The sequence below is a fragment of the Bubalus kerabau genome, chromosome X (genome assembly GCF_029407905.1).
Source record: "Bubalus kerabau isolate K-KA32 ecotype Philippines breed swamp buffalo chromosome X, PCC_UOA_SB_1v2, whole genome shotgun sequence".
NCBI classification, from domain to species: domain Eukaryota; kingdom Metazoa; phylum Chordata; class Mammalia; order Artiodactyla; family Bovidae; genus Bubalus; species Bubalus kerabau.
Genome location: NC_073647.1, coordinates 72635309 through 72655053, shown reverse-complemented (window position 1 = coordinate 72655053; position 19745 = coordinate 72635309). Strand labels below are relative to the sequence as shown.

The following is a 19745-nucleotide window of genomic DNA, read 5'->3' as shown; positions in this document are numbered from 1 at the left end:
GATCCATCTCCCAGAATATTGGAAATAAAAGCAAAAATAAACAAATGGGACCTAATTAACCTTAAAAGCTTCTGCACAACAAAGGAAACTATAAGCAAGGTGAAAAGACAGCCTTCAGAATGGGAGAAAATAATAGCAAATGAAGCAACTGACAAACAACTAATCTCAAAAATATACAAGCAACTCCTTCAGCTCAATTCCAGAAAAATAAATGACCCAATCAAAAAATGGGCCAAAGAACTAAACAGACATTTCTCCAAAGAAGACATACAGATGGCTAACAAACACATGAAAAGATGCTCAACATCACTCATTATCAGATAAATGCAAATCAAAACCACAATGCGGTACCATTTCACACCAGTCAGAATGGCTGCGATCCAAAAGTCTACAAGCAATAAATGCTGGAGAGGGTTCAGAGAAAAGGGACCCCACTTACACTGTTGGTGGGAATGCAAACTAGTACAGCCACTATGGAGAACAGTGTGGAGATTCCTTAAAAAACTGGAAATAGAACTGCCATACGACCCAGCAATCCCACTGCTGGGCATACACACCGAGGAAACCAGAATTGAAAGAGACACGTGTACCCTAATGCTCATCACAGCACTGTTTACAATAGTCAGGACATGGAAGTGACCTAGATATCCATCAGCAGATGAATGGATAAGAAAGCAGTGGTACATATACACAGTGGAATATTACTCAGCCATTAAAAAGAACACATTTGAATCAGTTCTAATGAGGTGGATGAAATTGGAGCCTATTATACAGGGTGAAGTAAGCCAGAAAGAAAAACACCAATACAGTATACTAACGCATATATATGGAATTTAGAAAGATGGTAACAATAACCCTGTATGCAAGACAGCAAAAGAAACACAGATGTATAGAACAGTCTTCTGGACTCTGTGGGAGAGGGCGAGGGTGGGATGATTTGGGAGAATGGCATTGAAACATGTATATTATCATATATGAAACGAATCGCCAGTCCAGGTTTGATGCATGATACAGGATGATCAGGGCTGGTACACTGGGATTTCCCAGAGGGATCATATTGGGAGGGAGGTGGGAGGGGGTTTCAGGATGGGGAACACATGTACACACGTGGTAGATTTATGTCAATGTGTGGCAAAACCAATACAATATTGTAAAGTAGTTAGCCTCCAATTAAAATAAATAAATTTATATTAAAAAAAGAAAGAAAATATTCTAGATATTAATACTGTATTTATATTAATACTTTATTTGTTGGAAATATCTTTTCCCTGTTTCTTGCTTATCTGTCTTTTCATTTCAATTTTGATCATCAGTGCCAACCTTTTTTTTTTTTTAATTTTATTTTATTTTTAAACTTTACATAATTTTATTAGTTTTGCCAAATATCAAAATGAATCCGCCACAGGTATACATGTGTTCCCCATCCTGAACCCTCCTCCCTCCTCCCTCCCCATACCATCCCTCTGGGTCATCCCAGTGCACCAGCCCCAAGCATCCAGTATCGTGCATCGAACCTGGACTGGCAACTCGTTTCATACATGATATTTTACATGTTTCAATGCCATTCTCCCAAATCTTCCCACCCTCTCCCTCTCCCACAGAGTCCATAAGACTGTTCTATACATCAGTGTCTCTTTTGATGTCTCGTACACATTACTCAGCCATTAAAAAGAATACATTTGAATCAGTTCTAATGAGGTGGATGAAACTGGAGCCTATTATACAGAGTGAAGTAAGCCAGAAAGAAAAACACCAATACAGTATACTAAGGCATATATATGGAATTTAGAAAGATGGTAACAATCAGTGCCAACCTTACTGGGTCATTGTAAAGTCAAATACTGCTACTGCTACTGCTAAGTCACTTCAGTCATGTCTGACTCTGTGTGACCCCATAGATGGCAGCCCACCAGGTTCCCCCATCCCTGGGATTCTTCAGGCAAGAACACTGGAGTGGGTTGCCATTTCCTTCTCCAATGCATGAAACTGAAAAGTGAAAGTGAAGTCGCTCAGTCGTGTCTGACTCTTAGCGACCCCATGGACTGCAGCCTACCAGGCTCCTCCATCCATGGGATTTTCCAGGCAAGAGTACTGGAGTGGGGTGCCACTGCCTTCTCTGAAAATAAAATAAGGAAAGCATATAAAATACTGAGGCCGTTGTAGGGATTCTGTAAATATCATCTATGCCTCTTTCCTTGATGTACACTAAAATGGATGGAACCTGTGATTGCTCTCGATTTTGTGATTGGGCCATGTTTTCTAACCAGCATATTCTCCATCTCCTTCCTCACAGATTCAGAGACATATTGTGTGTTTCAAGACAAGAAGTACAGAGTCGGTGAGAGATGGCATCCTTACCTGGAACCTTATGGGTTGGTTTACTGCGTCAACTGTATCTGCTCTGAGGTACAGTTCCCAATGGCATGTGATTTCCACTTTGCTCTTCGGCAGGCAGACATGCTCTCAAGTGCCTAGATGGCCTGGGAGCATGGGTGATTAAAAACCTAAAAGAAGTTAGGAGGCAGACTGCAAGGAAAAATACACATCTCCTGTCTTTTTCTTCTATTGCTTTTTGGCTTGATTTTCATGGGATCTCACTGAGTATTTTCTCTAGATACTTAAGCGGTCTCTTAGCCGAATGATGTAGGACATGGAAAAAGTAGAGTGCAGGAAAAGGCTCAATATAATGCCTGGATCATAAGACAACATTGTTTTTTAATATCATTTTCAAGACTGGTCGTTAGCTAGGAGATTAGGACAGATTATAAACTGGTTCACTGAAAGAGTGTATTTTATGTGGTTTCAGTGAATGACTATAATTACTAATAGGATTGAGGTGTTGAAACCTTGGCCTGTACCTGGTGAGGATTAGAGTCCTCTTGGCTTGGCCTTGGCTCCTGTCCAGTCACTCAAAGAGGCATTTGGATAGCTCTGCAGTAGACAAAGCAGGTAGTCCCATGGCCGTGACCCAGGACCACAGCTATGGTCCATCTTTCTGAACAAGCCTCTTCTGTCATACACTAAGCCAGGGTTTCTCAGCCTCTACACTCTTGATATTTGGGGACAGATAATTTATTGTTGTGCGGAGCTGTCCTGTGTATTGTGAGATATTTAACAGCACCCCTGGCCTCTATCCACTAGAAGCCAGTAGCATCCACCCCAGTTGTGGCAACCAAAAATATCTCAGGACATGCCCAAGGTTACTTGGAGAACAAAGTGGTTCCTGGTGGAGAACCAATGCACTAGGCCAATTGGGAAAAGAGACCTTATACTCGGCCTTGAGAATTGAGAATTCTGAACATGTAGAATTTTCAAGACCTGCCTCTCACTTGAGTCCTCATGGAACAACTGAAACCCCTCACTAGTGCCCAGGAGTCCTAACTTGCAAGCCTGATTCTTTTGCCATTTGAACAGAAAATTTGGCTTTCAGAATTTTGAGCATGTGGAAACCTAACCTTTAGGCAACATCAGGTAGTCTTAAGAAACTGCAGGGCTCTAGAATCAAGACAGACCAAGTTTCCAACCCTGGCTCTGCGACTTCTGAGCTGTGTTATGTTAAGCAAGTTATTTAACCTCTCAGATTCCTTCAGCTTCTTCTTTAAAATGGTATAGTGGTATTACCTATTTCATAGGATTATGACAAGGGTTAAATTTACTAATCTGTCTCAGTCAGTGCATATAAACAATGCTTGGTCATAGTCAATATTTGAGAAATGCTAACTGCTGTAATATTACCATCATTATGGTTATTATTTTTATTAATGTATTAGCTCTAGAACAGAAACCAATGTAAAGCATTAAGAAGGAATCAGTTTGACCTCAGCCAGGTGAAGTAGTTTCTGATGGGCTCTGGTGATCTTACTTCAAGATGATACCACCTGGCTCTGAGGAGTGTGCCATATAAGGAGGCTCCGTGGTGTTTCCAAATGTAGTCCTCCAAAAATGTATTCTAGGAAGTATGCAAGAAAAGAAAAAAAGTTGTGCTAAGGTTATTTGAATTTGAATAAAAAAAGCCTGCATCTTTAAATGGCTAGGGCAGTTATTAAACAGAGTATCTAGAGACTGAGTAAATGCCTGGTATGGTGTGATTAAGTCAGATTCTTGACCCAATGCATTGGAAATGGACAGCTAAACCTTGGGGACTGAGGCTTTGCTCTCTTCAGGGCAGTGAAAATGTTAATATAATCCCAATGCCAATGGCTCAAGTGCTAGGCATCTTCTCCCTCCATCGTCTTCATCACCTTCTTCCCTCACCAGAGCCTGACAGATATAACCCTTGCTTCAAATGAGTTATGGATGGAAAATGTTAATGCAAAATTGGTTTCCAAGGTCTTCCTTTGTTCTAGCCATGGCTGAAAGCTGTCAGAGCTAGGGATCTTGTCAGTGTAAATCAGACAAGGACCCAGTTGCCCCCTCCTCTAGTCATACTAGCTAATCAGCTCAATTCCAAACTCTAGCTTGGTCTCAGAAAAATTTTGACTTGCAAAAGAAGTGAGCAGAAGAAGCACTCAGCTTACTGGATCAAGGCAGAGTTATATGGACTCCAGAATCCATGTGCTAGGGCTCTCTCCTTGCCTACGGGTGGGTAACAGCTCAAGGGACCCATCACTCATTATCCCTTCCTTCCATGGCATTGGGCAGGTGATTATGAAATCTGACTAGGCTCTGGGAAGAGACATGCAGAGCTAGGGAATGGTAGAAACATCACAGAGCCAAGTCAGAAGAAGCTTCCCGGGAATTGCGAGAGGCTTTGTAAACTGGGGTAGTAGTGGTCCTTAGAAAAATACTCCAATAAACTTATCAGAAAAAAGAAAGAAAATGCTGATTTCATTCAGTTTCTCGGCAATGCGTTATTCACTGTCTGAGTGAGTCCCTGAACGACTGTTTCCCAAATTGGCATGATCCCAGTGACCTCTGAAAGACATTTATTTTGTTGTCATTTTTGCCTCTCTCTTTCAGAATGGGAATGTGCTTTGCAGCAGAGTCAGATGTCCAAGCCTTCATTGCCTGTCTCCTGTGCACGTTCCTCATCTTTGCTGCCCTCGCTGCCCAGGTAAACCAGTTCGCCTCTTGCTTTCCCAGCTGTGGTTTTCCTTCCTCTTTCTTCCACCCAACCCATCCCTTCTCCCTAATTCCCCAGAAGCAGAAACTTCCAGACAGGAATAACAATAGGACACTTTGAGGCATCTTGCACCAGCCCCTAAATACTGTTTATATCCCAATTGGGGCACATTCTAGGCTCTAATAAGTTACTTGGTACACAGTAACAGGTTTTCACTGGGCTTTTAATCATTTGAAGGTGCCTATCAATTGAGGAAAAGGAATTTTGGCCCAGAGATTTTTCTGTGATCAACAGCCTCTTCCTGCCATGGGCAGCAGACACCAGGAGAGTTGTAGCATGGAGGCATGTGTCCTATGCAATTAGAGCTGGAATTGCATTTGAGCATAGCTTCTAATTGATGATGGGCTGTTCATAAATCAAAGGAGCTGAACCAGTGAGGTTTATGTCAGTATAAAGCTGCTTGCTGGCTGAATGGTCACCTCCTCCAGACTGTACAGTTATGTATACATTGTTCAGAGTAGCGCTAAGGGGACGGCAGGCAGATACTTTTTCACAAGGCTATTAGGATATCTACCTTCCTGGTTGGCAGCTAGGGTGTTTGTCTGAGGCAGGGGCTCCCTCAGTGATACTTTGTTCATATCTGACTGACGCCAGGCTCCCACACCAGAGGAGTGCAAGCATGGAATGATTCAGAAAATGCCTGTGGGCCCGCCAGCAATCCTAAGAAAAGCTAAGTGATCATCTTAGCACCTGGGCGGTAGAAGATTTGTAGTCCTATAAGTTGACTGTTTCCCTCAAGGACAGAGTTGGGGTCTATGGGTGGACTTTGAGGGGTTAGTAAATCTTTTAAAATTGTTGGCAGTTTTTGATGTAACAAAGTATATGTGTAAATTCCTTTAGAGAAGATACATAGCTTTATTGGTATTCCTAAAGGGGTGTACATAACCATAAAAACATGAAAAACCATTAATCTCCGTCATACATGGTGTTTTTTTTCAAGTAGTGAGGAACTTCCAGAACTTACAAAAGAGAAACGAAAAGTGTCAGGGCAGAAATGGTAGGACTGAGGCCAGGAATGAGGTTCAGTGACAACTCAGTTAACTGAAATGTTACAGGAACAGAGATTTTGTTGAATGGAGACCCTTTTTGTCCAATGGAGACCCAAACCCTTTTTGTCACCACTTTTATTTATTTATTTTTTAAATTTTATTTTATTTTTAAACTTTACATAATTGTATTAGTTTTGCCAAATATCAAAATGAATCCGCCACAGGTATACATGTGTTCCCCATCCTGAACCCTCCTCCCTCCCCATACCATCCCTCTGGGTCGTCCCAGTGCACCAGCCCCAAGCATCCAGTATCGTGCATCGAACCTGGACTGGCAACTCGTTTCATACATGATATTTTACATGTTTCAATGCCATTCTCCCAAATCTTCCCACCCTCTCCCTCTCCCACAGAGTCCATAAGACTGTTCTATAAATCAGTGTCTCTTTTGCTGTCTCATACACAGGGTTATTGTTACCATCTTTCTAAATTCCATATATATGCGTTAGTATACTGTATTGGTGTTTTTCTTTCTGGCCTACTTCACTCTGTATAATAGGCTCCAGTTTCATCCACCTCATTAGAACTGATTCAAATGTATTCTTTTTAATGGCTGAGTAATACTCCACTGTGTATATGTACCACTGCTTTCTTATCCATTCATCTGCTGATGGACATCTAGGTTGCTTCCATGTCCTGGCTATTATAAACAGTGCTGCGATGAACATTGGGGTACACGTGTCTCTTTCCCTTCTGGTTTTCTCAGTGTGTATGCCCAGCAGTGGGATTGCTGGATCATAAGGCAGTTCTATTTCCAGTTTTTTAAGGAATCTCCACACTATTCTCCATAGTGGCTGTACTAGTTTGCATTCCCACCAACAGTGTAAGAGGGTTCCCTTTTCTCCACACCCTCTCCAGCATTTATTGCTTGTAGACTTTTGGATCGCAGCCATTCTGACTGGTGTGAAATGGTACCTCATAGTGGTTTTGATTTGCATTTCTCTGATAATGAGTGATGTTGAGCCTCTTTTCATGTGTTTGTTAGCCATCTGTATATCTTCTTTGGAGAAATGTCTATTTAGTTCTTTGGCCCATTTTTTGATTGGGTCATTTATTTTTCTGGAGTTGAGCTGTAGGAGTTGCTTGTATATTCTCGAGATTAGTTGTTTGTCAGTTGCTTCATTTGCTATTATCTTCTCCCATTCTGAAGGCTGTCTTTTCACCTTGCTAATAGTTTCCTTTGATGTGCAGAAGCTTTTAAGGTTAATTAGGTCCCATTTGTTTATTTTTGCTTTTATTTCCAATATTCTGGGAGGTGGGTCATAGAGGATCCTGCTGTGATGTATGTCAGAGAGTGTTTTGCCTATGTTCTCCTCTAGGAGTTTTATAGTTTCTGGTCTTACGTTTAGATCTTTAATCCATTTTGAGTTTATTTTTGTGTATGGTGTTAGCAAGTGTTCTAGTTTCATTCTTTTACAAGTGGTTGACCAGAGTTCCCAGCACCACTTGTTAAAGAGATTGTCTTTAATCCATTATATATTCTTGCCTCCTTTGTCAAAGATAAGGTGTCCATATGTGCATGGATTTATCTCTGGGCTTTCTATTTTGTTCCATTGATCTATATTTCTGTCTTTGTGCCAGTACCATACTGTCTTGATAACTGTGGCTTTGTAGGAGAGCCTGAAGTCAGGTAGGTTGATTCCTCCAGTTCCATTCTTCTTTCTCAAGATCGCTTTGGCTATTCGAGGTTTTTTGTATTTCCATACAAATTGTTGTCACCACTTTTATAACTTATGCCTTCTTACCTTGATAAATGGGCTTCCACAGTGGCTCAGTGGTAAAGAATCCACCTGCAGTGCAGGAACCACAAGAGATGTGGGTTCAATCCCTGGGTCGGGAAGATCCCCTGGAGGAGGGCATGGAAACCCACTCCAGTGTTCTTGCCTGGAGAATCCCATGGACAGAGGAACCTAGCAGGCTACAGCCCATGGGGTCTCAAAAAACTGGACATGACTGAAGCAACTTAGCATGCATGCACCTTGATAAATACACTCTGATGAGCATCTGGGATTCTTTCTAGATGTCAGAAGATCATGCCGTGTCACAGGTTTATTATTCTTAGTATTGGTTACAGTAGTATATGCTTTAATATATAAGAGACTGACTTGGCATGTGATCAATCTTAAAGTTATTCTTGAAATAAATCCCTAGGAGAGGTTTACTATTTTTGCATGTGTTTATTTTCTTCTTGGGCTTCCCTTTTGGCTCTGTGGTAAAGAATCTGCCTGCAATGCTGGAGACCTGAGTTCGATCCCTGAGTCGGGAAGATCCCCTGGAGAAGGAAATGGCAACCCACACCAGTATTCTTGCCTGGGAAATCCCACGGACAAAGGAACCTGGCGGGCTACAGTCCATGGGGTTGTAAAAAGAGTTGGGCATGACTTACAACTGAACTACAACAACAACATTTGCTTCTTCTGTTTAAACTGTATTACAAGGGTGTAGCACGGGAGGATTCTTTTTTTTTTTTTTCATCTGCCAGGTTGCCTGTCAAATAGCCTTATAAAATCTTATCCCAGACGTATCTAAAAGTGGTCTAATGTCATAGGAATTGATCTAAATGGCTGTGAAGAAATTATTCTTCCCTAGGAAGGAAATTGGGGCAGGGCCCAGACACAGAGCATAGAGTGGAAGTTCACAGAGTGGAAGATGGCTGTCAACTACCCCAACTGCATAAACGGAAGCAAGTCCTAAGAAAAAGGGAAAGTACAAGTTAGCAGTTCTTTTAAGAGAAAAAGAAAGTATTAAAAGAATTAAGATCATAAGTCCCAGAAATGAGAAAATGGAGAGAAATAAACATCATCATCTTTAAGACTTAAAGATAGAAACAGCTATTCATTTTCTTTGCCTTCTTGTTCTTATAGGTCATTTCCTTGTGAGTTCATTTTTCTTTCTAACTGTAACCTTTAACAGTTCTTTCTGTAGGTAGTGGTCCTAAAGTTCCCTAATTCTTATATGCAAAACTGTCTTTATTTTGCCCTCATTCTTAAGTGATAATTTGGCTGGGTATAAAATTATAGATTCATGTTTATTTTCCCTCAGCCCTTTGAAGATATTAATAAATAGTTTCATGACTTCCTTCCTTTGTTTTGATTATAATTCTTTTATACATAATCTGTCTTCTAGCTTTTAAGATTTTCTCTTTTTCCTTTGATGCAAACAAGGAGGTGTTTTGATGTATGATTTATTTTTATTTAGCCTGCTTAGCACATGACTTTTTCCAGCCAATGGACTCATATTTTTCTTCAATTTCAAGTCATTATTTTTGTGAAAAGTATATTTTCTTCTATTTTTTATCATTCTTAGCCTTGTCTTTGGTGTATGTCATTGCATTTCATTTAATTTAAGCTCTGTGTCTCTTTAATGTCTCCTTTATTTTTCCCCCTAATGATATATTGGTATACTCCCTGTAATGATACATAACTTCAACTTGGCCTTCCAATTCATGAATTGTTTCTCCAGCTTTGTCATGCCTACTATTTAGGCTGTCTGTTGGGTCTAGTTTTATTTTTAAAAACTGTATTTCCACCCATTTTTTAATTATATGTAAAAAATATCTACATATTGCCATTTTGTAAACCCCTGTTACTGTTTCTTGAGGTCTTGTTCTCTTATTTATTGCTTTAAGGTATTTAAATATTTATTTAAAGTCTATTTCTGATTGTTTAAATATGCATATTTTCAGGTGTGAATTCTCACTTTTGTTAGATTTCTTGATAGCTTTCCTTAGTTCCAAAGTTCCCCTTGTTTTCTAAAATTTTTGTCTAAAAGCTCATCATCCATGGGTTTTCTCTTGCATAAGTCCTTCCTTTTCAGGCCTTGTAGCTTACTTAGCATTAAACCAGGTCGTATGTTGGTGTCCCACCTTGGACTCCATCATGTCTGGATAGTCTGCTTCTACCTCTGTTTTCTTGTGCAGGGCTACTCCTTGGATTGGGACCTCAGCTGCAGCTGCCTTTCTTGGGCAGTCAGTCCATGCGAGAGAATGAACTTGGGTGGGCAAACTATGTCAGCCCCTGTTTACATGTGAAGAGTGTGACTATAAGTTCTCAGACTTACACAGAAAGCCATTTGTAGGCCATAGTTCTTGCTCAGCTGCCTGGATATAGCTATCTATATCTGGCCCAAACTGCCAGTGGAGCATATCGTGTTGGCCCTCATTTATTGCTGTACTTTCCTTTTGCCTGTGTTTTATTTAATCGAGTTTCCTTTTGTTTCTAAGGATGATTTTGCAGTTTTAAAGTTTTATTTATTTATTTTTACTTTTATATTTCATCTCTTACTCTTCTTTGTTTGGAAAATAGCACAGCATTTTCTCATGTGCTCTCTCTGCCATATTGACCTGGAATGCAAATCAGGAATTCTTTCTTTCTGTTGAAGATAAAACAAGAATAAACAGGTTTAAACTATAGCAGAGAAGAATGGAGTTTGATAAAAGAAAGAACTTTGGGACACAGTGATTGTTAAATCCTAGAATAAATGACTAAGGAGAATTTTAGTCTCTTTACTGCATGTTTCTGGAAATAAAAAGATATCCATCCATCTGAGATAGAGTTGGCATGGTTTTGCTTTGAGACAGGGCAGTGGATGTGATGACTTCTCTGTATTCCTTCCACCCCAATTATTATTAGGCATGAGGAAACTCATGCCTTCAGGGCCACAGGAATGTTTGGTCAAAGGAAGGGGCTCTAGTTTTGTGTCTTAACCCAATGGAAAGCACTGTGATGAAAACATCTTCACTGAAAAATAGAATATTTAAAGCCAAGGTAATGAGCAAGTTCTATATCAAAAAGGGAAATCAAATAAGGGAGCCATACATCCAAGGTTTTATATGCAATCTTACAGCCATATCAACTTCAGGGAGTGTTTACTTGGTAGTGATGGACTTGGTGGGAAGGTCCTACCTGCCATGCCTAGAGCCCATCTTCCACTGTAGCAGACAGAGGAGACTTCAACCCCTGTCTGTTTCTGTGTATCCCATGGCTCTTGCTTTCTAAACTTCTTACCCCTTGAAATTTCCAAGGTTCTCACCTGAATTTGAGCTTGTCTCATGTAGCTCCTGCTGAACCATGGAAATCAGAGTATGCAGACTGCTTTTCCAGAATTACCATAGAGAAATCTAAATCAATTCTCATGAAGAGCAAGTGAAAACTTTTTCTCCAGCACGTCCCTTGGTCTCCATGGTACAGGTTAAGTCTTGATCACGTACCACAGGGCTCTACTGGGGCCAAAGTGGGTGGTAGTACAGGAAGGGTAGAGCATTCTTAATAAGAAAGTCAAGACTGTACTGGAGTCAGAAAGGTCATTAAATTCATCCCAGTCTCTAAACAGGAGTCAATCTATTATTCCTAATGAGAGATTTGTTGGAATGGAATTTCATATCTTCTCTTTTGGAGGGAGTTGAATGGTAAAGGGGAAAGGGGGAGAGAAAGAATATGACTTGTTTTCTTCTGTTCTTCATGTATAATTTTATCACCAAGAGATGTCTTTTGTAGTGATTAGGAGCCTAAATCATGAAATTATGTAACAGTTTTCTTAATTAGTCATTCCATTAAGAATTTGTTATTCAGAATGGATAAATTTTGGTTCCATTAGAAATAGTCCAACATTCCTGGGTCATTAAAGAGCTGTTATAAATTTGCCAAAATATCTGACTTGATCTGTTATCAGAGACTTAATCTAGTGTTTCCTTTAGGCTAGATGTGAAGAGGTTTAGTTCTATGATATGGTTTTAGTAGAGAGAGTGACAGTGTGGTTTTGCCAAGAGAGGCACTCCTCACCCCAGTCTTTTACATTCCAGTTAGGTTAAGGAAACACCCTTTCCACGAATGCCCTGTGCTCCCATAAGGAGATGCTGGAAGTCCTATGCCATTTCTCTCTCAACAGGAGAGCTAGCTAGCAAATATAGGCATTTCTGCTATAATGCAATATGTGCTTTTCTGAAAATCCTCCCATTCTGCAGAACTGTACACTGAAAAATAACAGGGCTTAAGGAAAAAACAAAATTGGAGCAGACGACTCTGAACTTGTGCAACCTTGTAACTAGAGTACTAATAAAACAACTATACTAATAAAATACTCGTGTGGTTTAAAAGGCATCTTAGATTTCTAATAAAAAATATTACAGTAAGTAGAGACTTCATCCTTTAAAATGGTGACTTTAGCTTGAAGGAAGGAGGTATAAGAAAGGGTTGAGGCCATTGAGTTATAGAGACAAGAGAAAAATGCCCAAGATCAGAATCATGTGATAAGCATTTGGAAGACCAAGCATATGGCCAAACCAAGCCAAGAGGAAGAATGTGTGGTGAATAGCAATAGGATAGAGTACTGTGTCCTTTCATGGTTTGCAGAATTTCAGTTGTGTTAGTGTATACTTGGCATCTAGTTACTGTCTCTTGATGGTGCAAAATACGAATTTGCTAAGAAAAATCATGTCTGAACCAATGCAATTTCTATTTTACATCAATATCATTTTCTTATCTACCACTTACATATGAACATGTTTGGATTACACAAGTCTATACCCTAGCAGAAACAGACTATGTAAGATAGGAGGTGGCTATGTGGCATTTGGCCTTGGACAGTTTAGAGTGAGGGTTGCAAATCACTCAGCCACTCTGAATCTTTTCTTTTGGTCTGTAATCACTGCCCTGTCTGCACTGTGTATTCCTATACGTTTGTATAAAAAGAGGGGTCTAATTGTAGGACTATGTCAGTTTCCATGTCTGTGACTTCCAGTGTTTCAGGAATCAAGTAGACAAGTCTTTTTAGCTCCCTCCATTTGTTGTTGTTTTTTTTTTAAGGGCAAAAGTTCAAGGGGGAGATGTATCTGTTTTTTTGTTGTTGTGGTAAAGTACACGTAACATAAAATTTATGACTTTGCAGTGTATAATTCGTGGCATTAAGAACATTCACAATGTTGTGCAACATCACCACTAACCTAGTTCCTGAAATTTTTTACCACCTCAAAAAAGGAAACTCTGTGCCCATTAAATAGTCACTCCCCATTACCCTCCTGCCTTAGCCCCTGGCAACCACTGATTTGCTTTCTGTTTCCATGGATTTTATTATTTTGGACATTTCATATAAATGAAACCATAAAATATGTGACCTTTTGCATCTGGCTTCTTTCACTTAGCATAATGTTTTAAGAATTATCCATGTTGTAGCATTTATCAGTAATTTATTCCTTTTAGTGATTGAATAATATTTCATTGTATGGATATACCACATTTTGCTTATACATTCATCAGTTGATGGACATTTGAGTTGTTTTTACCTTCTGGCTATTGTTAATAGTGCTGTGAACATTCAGGTGTAAGTTTTTGTGTGGCATATGTTTTCTATTATTTTGAGTATATACCTAGAAGTGGAATTTCTGAGTCACAGGGTAACTCTGTGTTTAACTTATTGAGGAATCGCTTCCAAAATTTAAAGCTATCTCATTTTTTTATGATTCATCTCTGCTGCCACTTCATGTTTGCTGCTGATTGCTGCTGTTGCCATCATCCATGTTTGATCGCCATTGTGCTCTTCTTGCTCCTTTTGCTCTTTTCTGAATTCTGTATTCACTTGCCTCCTGGGTTTGATTGAAAAAGATCAACTCCTTTTACATAGTAACAGCTAATTAGCATATTATTTTCCTTCAGTAAGGGAACTACAAAAGTCATAGTATACAAGATGATCAATCAAGGGTCATTTCTTTTCATACAAAAGATTTGTTTTTTATGGCTTTGAGGGATCTTCATTCCCTGGCCAGGGATTGAACTCAGGCCCTTGGCAGTGAAAGCACCAAGTCCTAACCACTGGACTGCCAGAGAATTCTCAAAAGATTGGCATATTTTTAACAAAACTCTTTCTGAGTCCAGAGCTACCCAAAAGCTTGAGGATTCTGGAATGTTGGTCTCTGGGATAGCGAGGTTATACTTTATTGTTGTTATTATTATCATCATTGTTAGCATTCTTATACTGATTGTTGAGAAGTGGCCACAGAGATATTCGCTATTAATCAGTAGGCCCTCCATGTCTATACTGACTGCCCTGTTACCTCTTAGACCTCTTTCACTGTCTTCCATGCTTTATTTCCATTATTTTCCTCATACACTTGTTCCTTGAACACTGCAGAGTATAAAGGGTTAAAACTTCTCCGGGAAAGTGGCACTTAGCTTGCCTTGTGCCAGGTGAGGTGATATTTGTATCTGGTAAACCCTGGGGATTTTAGTTGCTTTTTTAAAAAGAATACGATTTCCTATTTGTATTTGAGGAGCCCTTATGCCCCTGGAGAAGGAAATGGCAACCCACTCCAGTACTCTTGCCTGGAAAATCCCATGGACAGAGGAACCTGGTAGGCTACAGTCCATAGGGTCACAAAGAGTCAGACACGACTGAGCAACTTCACAAAATATGCCATATAAGAACAAGACATTTAGGACAGGTATGGCTTTCTGTCATCGTAGACCACAGCTCTTCTATTTCTTTCTATGGATGTTAATCAAAATTGGCCCCACGCAGAGGTGAAGAAGGTGGCGCATTATTGAGGAATACTGAAAAGCCCCATTTGTCTGAAATAAAATCTTCCATGTGCTTGTTATATTTTTAAAAACCTCTACCATTACAATCACTCTTCTGGGTTAAGACACTGTTTCCCAAAGTTTGCTTCAGGGAACATAATTTTATGGGATAATGATAGGGTTAACTAGAGAAAACATTTATATGGTCATATAGACTCGAGAGTTTCTGGATTAGAGAAAGATAAATAGGTTTCTTTTTTTAAAGATAGGTTTCTTTTAATACCGGACTTCTCAGAGCCTTAAATATATTAATATGCATTATGACTCTATAAGTGAGAGTATGGGATGCAGTACTTTCCAAACTTATTCAGCCATAGAACTTATTTTTGGCTGTGTGTGCCACATGGCTTGTGGGATCTTAGTTCCCCAACCAGGGATTGAACTCCACAGTAAAACTATGGAGTCCTAACCAGTGGACCTCCACAGAATTCCTGGGACCTTTTTTTTGTAGAGCATTTTGAAAGATTAGTGTTCTTTAGTATATGTTTTAGGAAGTCTTTGGATTGTGCCATTCCATTTCTAGAAGCTATTTGTAGCAACAAGCTATTGAGAATTCCATGGACAGAGGAGCCTGGTGGGTTATGGTCCATGGGGTCACAAAGGAATTGGACACGACTGAGCAACTAACACTTATTGGTAAATATAGTATCTTAGTGTGGAGAAGTTCATTTGAGTAGCAAGCTGTTTTAGAACAGGACCTCAAATTCATGTTACCCAAACTTTAGCGTGCTTAAAGGGATTTGATAAAATGCAGGCTGCCCTACACTAAAATTTCTGATTTGTTTGGACTGCTGAGGGTATTCTGCATTTTAAACAAGTACCTCAAGTAATTCTGTTGTACTTGAATGGTGGATGACATAGGGTAATAGGGCCCAGGGGAAAGCTTGATAAAGGAGGTCAGGAGCACAGCCTTCAGAGAGCAGTCCTGGGCAAGATCTTGGAGTAGAGGCCCCTGCACATCTGCAGAGGGCCGTGGGCAACTTGACAACATTGTTTCTCTGGTAGTGGGCAGCACAAGCACACCAGAAACATACTTTGCCTATGTGACACTCCTCTCGGATCAACCCTGCAGTGACATGTACTCACTGTTCCCTCTGGCTGGCCTCCCTACTCTCCCAGAGTTCCCACCCAACACTTTTCTCTTTTGCCATCGTCCACATTCAGAGCCCCTGGCTCTCAGGTCCAGAAAGAAGGACCCTCCGTGGGGAGCTCACCCCTTTACCCCACCCACTGTCCATGACTTGTTGGCGAGAAATGAATGGCATTTCTCGGAATTAGCCCAGGAATTTCTGCTGATAAACAAATGAAACTCTCAAAGGGAAAAGCAATCAACATAGTTTGAAATAAAATCAGTGTTTTCAGCTTAGTCTGTTTTCAACTTAGTTTGAAATAAGAGTCACATCTAGAGTATTTTAAGGAAAGGATTAGTAAAAAGTCCTTTAGGGAGATTTCTTCCTGGTTGCAGGGCTGATCCAGAGATTAGGGCCTGCTTTCTGAGTAAGCAGAACAGGAGATGATTACCTGCATTTGCTATGACCTGTCCAGCCAGCAATGTGTCAGACTCCTCCTCTTCCACCCTCCTTCCCTGCTAAGTTACCTGGTACCTGAAATGCTGTTATTCTTAAAGCTTCATCTGTTTATTTCAGACTTTGATTCCTGATAAATTCATCTCTCTTTGGAGGTGATAACTCTCATTAATCATTTTTTTTAACTTTTTATTTTTATATTGGGGTATAGCCGATTAACAATATTGTAATAGTTTCAGGTGAACAGTGAAAGGACTCAGCCATACATATACACGTATCCATTCTTCCCCAAACTCCCCTCCCATCCAGGTTGCCACATAACATTGAGCAGAGATCCCTGTGCTATACAGTAGGTCCTTGTTGGTTATCCATTTTAAATATAGCAGTGTGTACATGTCCATCCCAAACTCCCGAACTATCTTTTCCCTTTGGCAACCGTAAGTTCATTCCCTAAGTCTGTGAGTCTTATTAATCATTTTTCATTTGACCAGCACACAAGATTTAGAAAACAAAATCTGATGGTAGTGAGTGGTGGTGGTGAGTTGGGGGAGATCCTGAGGCCACTAACCACAGGGGCAAGAGCTGGGCAGGTGTGGCGGGGGGTGGGGTAGGGTGGGGGAGATATGAAGGAATAAGCCAAGGAAATCAGGCTTTCAGTTCAGTTCAGTCGCTCAGTCGTGTTGGACTCTTTGCGACCCCATGGACTGCAGCACGCCAGGCCTCACTGTCCATGACCAACTCCCGGAGTTTACTCAAACTCATGTCCATTGAGTCAGTGATGCCATCCAACCATCTTATCCTCTGTCGTCCCCTTCTCCTCCCACCTTCAATCTTTCCCAGCATCAGGGTCTTTTCAAATGAGTTAGTTCTTCCCATCAGGCTTTACCTTTTGTATAGTCCTGCGGAGAACAAGCCTCTCTGTATTGTTAGGGGTAAGTTCTTTATTCATAGCAGAAGGCACAGTGATTTCTAGAATGAGTTGCCAGCTCTCAAGTTTTTCACTTTGGTGGTGTTAACTTAAAACCAATATGTTACAGAAGTAACCGAATATCCTTGCTATCTGTCGCCTAGAGCCAAAGGGTTTCACTTCAGGGTTTTGGATGCAAAATGACTATAACCCAAAATTTTACCAGATTATTTTGCAGCCACTAAGATAAATAGCAGTCTTTATTAGAGTGATTTTCCTCTTGATTTTTGTATCTAGATTTTTACACTGTCAGCTATTCCCTCAAAGTGATTTTAGAAACTGGCGGACTGAGGGTATCAATTATTGAAACCTGTTCCAAAATGCACCTCCTCACAGGACTCCATTTTTTTGGCCATAAATGTAGTCTATTTTAGAAATATCTTGATGTGTTGTCTCTTGTCTTCGCCACATACACGCTAAGACCCAGAGAGTGGGAAGTGATCCAGCAATAGGTGTGTGGCTGCTGAAACAGGGTTATATTTTTTTAGGGCTGCACTCCCTGAATTGGAGAGAGGCTATGAAGTATATATACTGTATCTTTAAATAAAATGGATAAATCAAAGTTGTCTGCAGGAGGGGGATGAAGAAGGTTGTTTGGATATTTTTTTTAATTGAGTAGAAAGGGAAAGACATCAAACTTGGGAGTAGAGATTATTTTTAAAACAGAGAGATAAGGTAAGTGTCCGTGCAAGTTTAGTTTTTATCTCCTTTAGCAAATTCATGCAGCTTTGATGTCTTCACATTTATGAGATCATGCCCTCAGGGATCTAAGGTCAAATCAAAGACCACACTCACCACCCTACCTTTTATAAGCTGTATTCCTTCATTATTTTAATAGGCGAAAAATGAGGGATTAGGGTTAGGGAGCAGAAGGAGCAGGGAAATGTGGCTTGCTTTCTTCCTCACTTTGTTTCTCTATTTCCCTGGCTCCCTCTTCCTTCCCTCTTTTTAAAAATCTTTTTATTTGTGAAAATTTTTATGGAATAAAGTATACATATATTGTAACAAAATTTCCAATTTTAATCATTTTCAAATGTACAGTATTCTATTCCTATAAACCACTCCCCATTTCCCCTCCCCCGGCTCCTGGCCACCACCATTCCACTCTCTGTCTCTGTGATTTGACTCCTCTAGGCACCTCATAGAAGTGGAATCATGCAGTATATTTCTGTGTATCATGTGTATGTGTGTATTTCTGTGTATCATGCAACATATTTCTTTTGTGCCTAGCTCATTTCACTTAACAGAATGTCTTCCAAGTTCATGCATGTTGTGCCATGTCTCTTTTTTAAATGGAAATGACAATGGAAAAGAAATGTGAGAAGGGGCTGGTGAAGAATCTAGCAAATGTTGGTTTTCTGAGCATATTTTTCATAGGATGAGGGAGACCACATCATCTTTGACAGTGACAGACATGACAAGCAATAAGTCCCAGTGATAACTGTTGTGAAATGCTGGGTTTTGAAAGACAGACATATTCCTTATTAATGTTTCCCAGGGAATTTCAGAGAGCATCATGTAGTAGGAGCTGATTTCCAGCAGGTTTTGTTATCTTTTGGAGAAGTCCTTAGGGGTAGAACTGTTTCCCTGTATCCCTTTACCTGGCCTCCTCTCAGATTGCTTTTTGAGGGCAATCATGTCTGGAGCTATTTGGTATGGTTTTATTAGAAAGTTTACTAAGGGGTTAACTAGAGTATCAAACCTATGAGGCAATGTTGAAGGGAAAGTGAAATTACTGAGCCTGGTGAAAGAAAGATCAAAGGGACTTCAACAAACTTCAGAAAGATAAATGTATTTTAGAGCATGCTGATCAGCTTTCTCCTTCCATCTCCAAAGGGTAACAGTGGGCAAAATGAGCCTCAGCAAAAAAAGTTAGGTACAAGGAAGTACTTCCAGGTGCAAATAAGGTGAGCAGAAGTCTTTTTAATATTTATTTTTAATTGAAGGATAATTGCTTTACAATTTTGTGTTGCTTTTTGCCATACATCAACATGAATCAGCCATAGGTATACACATGTTGCCTCCCTCCTGAACCTCCCTCCCACCTTTCAAGGTTGTCACAGAGGACTAGGTTGAGGGGAGCAGAAGTTTTTTGAAAGTCAATATATTATACCTCAAGCCTACTGCTGAGTAAGAGGAAGATGGACCTATGTGCACAAATAAACATAATGCAATTCAATTAACATGAGGGTTGAAATAGACAAAACTATATTGTAGAGGGAGGTGCATAAAAGTAATACAACTATAATGAAAACTGAGGCAACAATTGTCCCAAAAGTCAGGATGGTGGTTACGTCCAGTGGGGAAGGATGGAGCCTTCTGGGGTGTTGGCATTGCTGTCTTTCTTGACCTGTGCGGTAGTTACAGGGATGTTTGCTTTCTAATCATCAGTTCAACTGTACATTTATGTTTTAGGTGTGTCAGTTGTATTTCCCAGCATAGCATATATTTAAATGACACTACATTTTCATTTGTTTTGGGTAGTTATGATTGGAGGCAAAAGGTGACCAG

The 19745-nt window shown here is 40.0% G+C and overlaps 1 protein-coding gene across 9 annotated transcripts in view; it reads left to right on the top strand.

Moving 5' to 3' along the window:
- CHRDL1 (chordin like 1) overlaps window positions 1–19745 on the top strand; it is a 135652-nt gene that overhangs the window by 37101 nt on the left and 78806 nt on the right. For all 9 annotated transcript variants that reach the window (XM_055563827.1, XM_055563822.1, XM_055563823.1 and 6 more), the window contains exons 3-4: window positions 2294–2406; window positions 4960–5053. In XM_055563827.1, the coding sequence (XP_055419802.1) occupies window positions 2294–2406; window positions 4960–5053 (207 nt within the window). The remainder of the gene's footprint in view (window positions 1–2293; window positions 2407–4959; window positions 5054–19745) is intronic.